The sequence below is a fragment of the Budorcas taxicolor genome, chromosome 17 (genome assembly GCF_023091745.1).
Source record: "Budorcas taxicolor isolate Tak-1 chromosome 17, Takin1.1, whole genome shotgun sequence".
In the NCBI taxonomy this organism is placed as follows: domain Eukaryota; kingdom Metazoa; phylum Chordata; class Mammalia; order Artiodactyla; family Bovidae; genus Budorcas; species Budorcas taxicolor.
Genome location: NC_068926.1, coordinates 72,355,469 through 72,364,190, shown reverse-complemented (window position 1 = coordinate 72,364,190; position 8,722 = coordinate 72,355,469). Strand labels below are relative to the sequence as shown.

At 58.7% G+C, this 8,722-nt stretch overlaps 1 protein-coding gene across 1 annotated transcript; it reads left to right on the top strand.

Moving 5' to 3' along the window:
• The first annotated feature begins 5,885 nt into the window (after positions 1-5,885).
• SLC7A4 (solute carrier family 7 member 4) lies at positions 5,886-8,561 on the top strand. Its single transcript, XM_052654976.1, has 4 exons — positions 5,886-6,867; positions 7,366-8,000; positions 8,194-8,302; positions 8,397-8,561. Exons 1-4 carry the CDS (start codon positions 5,886-5,888, stop codon positions 8,558-8,560), a joined length of 1,890 nt encoding a protein of 629 aa, XP_052510936.1. The 3' UTR covers position 8,561.
• Positions 8,562-8,722: the final 161 nt, after the last annotated feature.

The following is an 8,722-nucleotide window of genomic DNA, read 5'->3' as shown; positions in this document are numbered from 1 at the left end:
ACCCTGCAGGATCTTCAACACTATCACCTGACTTTTGATGGCGGCCGTCCGAGGGGTACTGCGCACTGCGGTTTGCCTTTCCCTGATAACGAATGATGTTACGAGTGTTTCCACGTGCTTGTGGGACATCTGTATACCTTCTTTGAAGAAACGTTTGGGGGCTTTCCTGGCGGTCCAGTGGTTAAGACTCGGCGCTCCCGATGCAGGGGGCGCAGGTCGGACCCCTGATCAGGGAACTGGATCTCACAGGCTGCAACTAAGGGTTCACGTGCCCCCAAGTAAAGATCCTGCAAGCCGCCGTGCAAATCCCTCGGGTCACAACAAAGACCCAGAGCAGCCAAATAAATTTGAAATAAAAGAGAAGGAAATGTCTATTCAGATTCTTCACATGTTTTTTAATTGAGTTGTTGAGTTCTGAAAGTTCTTTACATATTCTGGATACAATCTTCTTATCGGATATAGGATTTGCAAAACTCTTTCCCATTTTGTGGATTTCTATCGTTTCACTTTCTGGGGGGACCGTGCCGCCCACTTGCAGGGTCTTAGTTCTCTAACCAGGGAGTGAGCCCCCACCACACAGTGAAAGCACCAGGTCCTAATGACCGGGCTGCCAAAGAATTCCCTCTCCACTTTCTTGATAGCATTTGTTTATTTATTTATCTTTTACTCTATTTAAATTTTTTTCTTTCTTTTTGATGATATCCTGTGAACACAAAAGGTTTTAACTCTGATGAATTTCAACTCGTCTACGTTTTTCTTAGATTGCTTGAACTTTTCGTGTCACACTGGGGAAACTGCTCTCTGGAGACTCCACTGGCCCCTTGTTACTGTTCAGTCACCAAGCTGTGTCTGACCCCGGGCCTGCAGCACGCCAGGCCTCCCTGCCCCTCACCAGGTCCTAGAGTTCGCCCAAGTTCATGTCCATTGAGTCGGTGATGCCATCCAACCAGCTCATTCCCTGTCACCCTCTTCTGCCTTCAGTCTTTCCCAGCATCAGAGTCTTTCCCAATGAGTCGGCTGTTCGCATCAGGTGGCCCCTTGGTGGGTGTCTAACCAAAAGATACGACCGAGTCAAAGAGCTAGGGAAGGGAGGCCCTGTTACTTGCAGCAAGTGGGGACAGCTCCAAGGCTGTCCCAGAGCGGTGTCTGTCCCACCAGCAAAATCGAGGCAGATGTAAGTGAAGGTGCACGAGTATTCACAAAGGGGCTTGAGCAGGAATTCAGCACAGCATGCTGGCAAAGGTGAGAAAGTCCAGACCCTGGTGGATTGGATCATGAGGGTCAACAGTGCGAACACCATCATTCCTCAGGTTCCAGTTAATCCGGTTATGTTAAGGAACTATATTGGGTTCTCTTCCTTCAGGGTCTTCTATACCTCCTGCAGGGACCAATCTGTACAAAATCACTGCCTTATCCACATTCATGAAGAGTTACTCATCTGTTTTCCTGTAAAAGCTCGTTGAGCGTTTATAACCCTGTCGTCTCGTGCCTCCGTTTTGTAGGGTCATGCAGCCTGCAGGGGTCTTGGACAGATATCAGCCCACCCCAAGAGGGCATGCCCCAGATAACAGACTCACAGCTGAGTAATCTGAATTTCTGATAAGAACTCCTCCTGATAAGCATTCTCTCCCACCTCCCAGGAACAGACCGCCCACCCCGTGCGATCCTCAGTTAAGCTTGCCAAAGCCCCACTCTTTCTGCTTTGGACCGAAAAATCCAGACCCAGCCTGGAAAGCCCCAAGCCCTCCACCTGCGTGCTAACTTACTTCAGTCGTGCACGACTCTGCGACCCCACGGACTGTAGCCCGCCAGGCTCCTCTGTCCATGGAACTCTCCAGGCAAGAATGCTGGAGTGGGTAGCCATTCCGTTCTCCAGGAGATCTTCGCAACCCAGGGATGGAACACGCGTCTCCTGCCTTGTGGGCAGATTCTTCATCATCTGAAGCATGACACGCTTCCTAGGACAGCCGAAATCCGAGGTGCTTACACCACTGCGTGCTGGTGGCGGTGTGGGGTCTAGGCGCTGTGCTGCCGGGGACGCAGAGAGAATGGCCATTCTGGAAGACAGTCTCGCGATTCTTCATAAAACTAAACGTACTCTTACCTCATGATTGAGCAATCACACTCCTTGATATTGACCCAAAAGAGCTGAAAACTTAACGTCCGCAGAAAAAGCTGCACACGGATGTTTACAGCAGCTTTAATCATACTTAGCAAAACTTGGAAGCAACCAAAATGTTCTTCAGCAGGTGAATGGATAAACTGTTGTACATCCAGACAAGAAATGCAACGCAGCACTGCAAAGGAATGGGCGATTAAGCCGCGAAGACATTAGGCACCCCCCCAAAAAAGATACCAGACCTTTAAACACATATTACCAAGTGAAACAAGCCAATCAGAAAAGGTTACATACTGTATGGTTACAACTACACGATGTTTTGGACACCGTCATGTGGAGCTAGTAAAAAGATCAGTGGATAACTTAAAAAGCGTGCCTATCCTGATTTCAGTAACACAGTCCTGATGATGTAGCGTTATACTTAGTTTAAAGGAAGCATGAGTCCTCAAACTCTGTTCTTTTCCAACACTGTGCTGGCTATTCTGGGCCCCTGCATCTCCACATGAATTTTAGGGTCAGTTTGATGATTTCTGCACAATAGGCAGCTGGGCTCTGACTAGGGCCCCCACTGCATCTACAGATGGGCAGTGCAGCCGTCTCGAGCACGTTAAGTCCGTGAACGCGGGCTGTCCTTCCACTTACTTAGGTCTTCTTCGTTTCAATGATGTTTAGCAGATTTCCATGTATAAGTCTTGCATTTCTTCTGTTAAATTTATTCTGAGCATGTTTAGACATAAATTTTGGTGCTATGTAAGTAGAATTGTTTTCTTAATTTCATTTCTGGATAGCTCATTCCTAGCGTGTGGTAAGGCAACGGATTTTTTTTAACAGACATCTTCTATCCTGTACTTTTGCTGAGCTTGCTTATTAGCTCTAATATTTATGTGAGTGTGTATTCTTTGGGATTTTCTAGTACACAAGTCATGTCATCTGTGACGACACAGTTTCCCTCCTTCCTATCTGGATTCCTTTTATGTCATTTTCTCACCGAACTGCCACGATTAGACCCTCCAGTAAGATGTTGAAAACGAGAGGCGGGAGTGGACATCTTTATGCTCCTGCCAGGAAGGGGAGGCTTTCAGTGTCTCACCACTGAACCCAGGAGCCCAGGGGTTTTCACAGATGGTCTTCATCAGGTTGAGGCCAGTCCTTCGATCCCTAGTTCCTTGAACACTGCTTTGGTTTTTGAGATGATCGTGTGGTTTCTGTCCTTTATTGGCGTAGTGTACTACACGGATTGATCTTCGCGTGTTAAATCAATCTTGCATTCCTGGGACAAATCTCACTCCTTTTTTATGCATTCCTGGATTTGATGTGCTAGTATTTTGTTGATCAATTTTGTGTCTATATTTTCTGCTCTTTGGCCACAGGACTGTAGCTCCCGGACCAGGGATTGAACCTGTGCCCCTGCAGTGGAAGCTCAGAGTCCTAGCCACCAGACGACCGGGGAAGTCCCGTCTGCATTCCTAAGCGATGCTGGGCCGCACTTTTCTCGCGATGTCTTTGTTGGGCTTGGCATCAGGGCAGTCCTGGCCTTGTACAGTGAGTTGGGAAGTGCTCCCTCCTCTTTGTTGGTTGGTGCTATATTCTTGCCGCATCTTCACGGTGTGCCTCTGTGCACAGGGGCCCTGCCATATCCTTGGCAGGCTACAGTTTACTGTGTCAGTCAAGCGTGGCCTTGACTGCCCACTGAGTGTTAGTGCCTACGGCAAGAGCACTTCTCTGGGCACAGAAACAGTCAGTGCCGTGAAGCACGTGCAGCAGCTCTCTCAGCGTCACCAGTGAAGCCTCTCGGGACCTCCTGTTAGAAACCTGCCCAGCCCTCTGGGCTTGAAATGCGTTTTTCTGCGTTTCTGTGGAGGCACTTCAGAACAAAGAATTCCTGCTCAGCTCTGGCCACACGGGAGCAAGTTCAGGCGGACATGTTTCCTGCAGGAAGTGGGAGCCATCTGAGAAGCTCCTGAAGACGTTGTCAGCCCGGGACTTCCCTGGGGGTCCAGTGGTTAAGACTTCGCTCCCAATGCAGGGGGTCTGGAGGTTTGATCTGTGGTTGGGAACTAAGATCTCCAGGCTGCAAGGCACAGCCAAAAGTAAATAAAAATAACAATTGCTACCATTATCATTAAAAAAAAAAAATGCAGCCAAATAACAGAAGGGAGCAAGGGGGCTGGCTGAGGCAGTGTCCCGAGTGGTATCAGGTTGCCGGGAGCCCACCATCCCGTCAGGAGCCCACTGAGCCAGACAGACTGCAGGGGCTCCCGAAACCGTAATTCCACAAGCCACAGGGGAGCCTGAAAATCAGTACCGGAGGAAGTGGCTCCCTGTTTTGGCTTGGCTTTGCTCGGAGGGATCGTCACCATTCTTCCATGAAAGAGTGAACACCGTCACACGCATGTTTTCACTTTCAAAGAAGTGGGAGGGGCAGGACAAAGCCCCCCTCCGTCCCAGGAACAAACACGCCTGTCACGGGACGGGACGTGGGCCTGGCCGTGGTGTGGGCACTCAGGACACTGCGCCTCTCACTGACATCACCAGTAGGGGGCTGCCCTGGGGTCCCCCAGGGTCCTCCTGGCCTGGCACAGGTGGCCCTCGGCTAGAAGTGGCAGCTGTTGGGATCTGAGGGGCCTGGGGGTGCCGGGTGCTGGCGGGCTGCAGGTGGTGCCCCGCAGACTGCTTGCTCCTTTGGGACACAGTCTGCAACCAGAGGCTCAGAACAGCCAGCAGGGCCTCTTGCCAATTTACAGGCCCTCCCGGCCGTGTATGCGGTGGCTTCCAGCCGCCCCACGCAGGCCACTCGGCCAGCCCTGCACCCTTGGCTCACCAGGGCCGGCCTGACTCTGGAGGTCCCAGAGCCCCAGCGTTGGGGGTGGCGGGATCAAAGAGGGAGTCTGCTCCAGCGGAATGCAGGTGGGCTGCAGACCGGTCCCCTGCCCCCAGAACTGCACCCGCTCAGGGGCACCCCGCTGGCCTTGGCCTGGGCTTCCTCGTCTGTGAACCAGGCCCCGGGATGGCGCGACCCTGGAGCCAGGGTGAGGAAGGGGTGGGCTGCCCGGCTGTGTGTCAGCAAGGTGCGGCGGGCTCGCTCAGGCGCCGGGGGTGGGGGCGGGCTCTGCGCGCGGAAGGACCGCACCGGCGGGCGGGGCGGGCGCAGCGCGCAGAGTGGCGGCGGCGGCGGCGGCAGGTGGGTGGCAGAGGGGACGGGTTCAGGGGAGGAGGTGAAGGCTCGGGTACCTGAGAACGGGGCGGCGTTCAAGGTGAGGCTGGCTCCAGGGGCGGCGGCGGCGAATCGGGGCCGGGGGGCAGCCAGGAGGCCTGGGATCCCCCGCTCGTTCGGGCCTGCGGGCGGACCAAGGGGATCCGGCGTCTGAGGCCGGGTGGCAGCCCGGGAGACGCCCAGCGCCTGTTCCGGGTGCTGGAGGCCTGGCCCAGCTCCCGGGAAGCCTCGGGTTTCCACCTGGCTCTGGGTTCCCAGGTCCAGAGGCTGGGCCCCCAGCCTCTCTGCGCCCTCGAGGCCACCCCCCCCCGGCCCCCCCCCCCCCCACACACACAACACGCCCAGATTCAGCTCCACTTGGTTCCCTGCCCTGCCCTGGAGGCAGACAGACCTCCCGCCCAGCCCAGCCCCAGCCCTCTGGCAGCCCGCTATTAAGGGCACTTGGGACCCGGGGTGCAATCACACAGCAGGCGGGGCAGCGGTCACTCCCCTCTGGCCCTGGCAGGTGCCTGCAGCTGGCTCCGGGCTCCGCTCGGCTCCTCTCGGCCCACGATGGCTCCTGGACGGCCCTGTGCTGCCGGCCTGGCGCGGTTCTGCCAGAAGCTGAAGCGGCAGAAGCCGCTGGAGGACAGCGCCATGGAGACGTCGCTGCAGCGCTGCCTGTCCACGCTGGACTTGACCCTGCTGGGGGTGGGCTCCATGGTGGGCTCTGGCCTCTACGTGCTCACGGGCACCGTGGCCAAGGAGATCACGGGCCCTGCCGTGATCGTGTCCTTCGTCGTGGCCGCCGTGGCCTCCCTGATGGCGGCCCTGTGCTACGCGGAGTTCGGGGCCCGTGTGCCCCGCACGGGCTCTGCCTACCTGTTCACCTACGTGTCCATGGGCGAGCTGTGGGCCTTCCTCATCGGCTGGAACCTCGTGCTTGAATATGTCATCGCCGGTGCCGCCGTGGCCCGCGCCTGGAGCGGCTACCTGGACGCCATGTTCGACCACCGTATCCACAACTTCACCGAGGCCCACCTGGGCGTCTGGCAGGTGCCCTTCCTGGCCAGAAGTCCAGACTGGCTGGCGGCCGGCATCGTCCTTCTGGCCTCCGCCTTCGTCTCCTGCGGGGCCCGCGTCTCTTCCTGGCTCAACCACACCCTGTCGGCCGTCAGCATGGTTGTCATCCTCTTCATCGTTGTCCTGGGCTTCATCCTCGCCCGGCCCAGCAACTGGGGCGAGGTGGAGGGTGGCTTTGTGCCCTTCGGCTTCTCCGGCATCATGTCTGGCACGGCGACCTGTTTCTACGCCTTTGTGGGCTTCGACGTCATTGCCGCCTCCAGCGAGGAGGCCCGGAACCCAAAGCGCGCCGTGCCCCTGGCCGTCGCCCTGTCGCTGGGGCTGGCGGCCTCCGCCTACATCCTGGTCTCTGCTGTCCTCACCCTCATGATCCCCTGGCACAGTCTGAACCCTAACTCCGCGCTCGCCGACGCCTTCTACCAGCGGGGCTACGGCTGGGCTGGCTACCTCGTGGCAACTGGCTCCATCTGTGGTGAGTGGGGTCCTGCCCTGGTCTCCCGGGGTGGGTGGCGGTGGGGGGGGGGCACACATCTCTGTCTGGGCTTCAGTTTTACGAGCTGTAGCCCAGTGCAGTCGCTCAGTCGTGTCTGACTCTTTGCGACCCCATGGACTGTAGCCCACCAGGCTCTGAGGAGCCTCTCAGTGCATGGGAGGTGCTAATTATTAGACTCCACCCAGACTTGTGGGCAGGGACCCGCTGGCCCCCTTATATGTGGGATGTCGGCCTGGGCACGTGCTTCCCGTTCACAGGGACTCAGCCATCACCAGATTGCCGGCCCCCAGCCCTCAGCCTAGCTGAGGCGTCCCATTCCTGGGCTGGAGGAGGGGCGACCACCCTGCACCTTGCAGGCACTCAGGCTCCCTCCGAGAACCCAGATAAACTCAGGCACAGGCTCCCAGGGGCCCCTGCCACGGCCTCTGGGGTGCCTGCCTGCTGGGCGCGCTGACCAGCCCTCGCCCTCTGCCACAGCCATGACCACCGTCCAGCTCAACGGCCTCTTCTGCCTGCCGCGGATCATCTACGCCATGGCCGTCGACGGGCTGTTCTTCGAGGCGTTTGCCTACGTGCACCCCCGGACGCAGGTGCCTCTGCTGGGCATCCTGGTGTTCGGGGCCCTCACGGCTGTGGTGACGCTGCTGCTGGACATCGAGGCCCTGGTGCAGTTCCTGTCCATCGGCACCCTGCTGGCCTACACCTTTGTGGCCATCAGCGTGCTTGTCCTGCGATTCCAGACGGCCTCTCAGTCCGGCTCGCCCAGCCTGGCTGGCTCCAGCCTGAAGGCCAAGGAGTACAACCCCTTCTCTGATCACTTGGAGCTGGTGGGCGCGGGGCACGGCCCTGAGCCAGGGCGGCTGCGGCCAGCCCTGAGGCCCTACCTGGGCTTCCTGGACAGGGGCAGCCCCGGCGCGGCCGTGCGCGGGGCCGTCTGCGGGCTGGTGGTCTCTGCCGTCGCCCTGGGCTGCGTGCTGATGCTTGGGCACTCCGCCCTGCACCTGCCACTCTGGGGCTTCCTCCTGCTGCTGCTGTGCAGCGGCGTCACGTTTCTGCTCAGTCTCCTCGTCCTGGGGGCCCACCAGCAGCAACGCCTGAAAGACACCTTCCAGGTAAACCCCCGCCGCCCCCCCTACCCGCCGTCAGCCTGCCACCCCGCGTCCTCCGCTCGGCACGTCCCCATGTCTGCGGGTGGGCCCCAGGCTCCAGAGCCTCCAGAGGCAGAAACAGGCTTGGAGGCCTGCAGAAGTGGGCCCTGGGCCTGTGGGCCCCTGCAGCTGGCCCAGCCCTGCCCTTGCCCCCCAGATGCCCCTGGTGCCCCTGATTCCAGCTCTGAGCATCGTCCTCAACTTCTGCCTGATGCTAAAGCTGAGCTACCTGACCTGGCTGCGCTTCACCGTCTGGCTGCTGATAGGTGAGTGAGGGGCTGGGCTGGGGCGCAGGCGCCGCTGCTGGGGGCGGAGCGGGGTGGCGGTGGCCTGCGGCTCACGCTCGCACCGCCCCGGCAGGACTCTCGGTGTATCTCGGCTACGGCGTCTGGCACAGCAAGGAGAACTGGCGGGAGCCACCGGGGCTGGTCACCGCCCGCCATGCGGCTTTCCCCGACGGCAGGCTGGAGGAGACGGCGCAGGATCCTGGCCAGGTGCCGGCCCAGGGGCCTGGCGGTCCATGAGAGCTGCCCGGCCTCCGTTCAGGGCAGCTCGGCGGGCTCGTGGGCCTGCCCACCCGAGGGGGCCCCGGGACCCGCGGACCCTAGTTTAGGGGCTGGTGCTGCACGTTACCCTTGGAGTGGGCACGGCCAGCGCTGGGGCGGTGGACTCTTTGCGACCCCGTC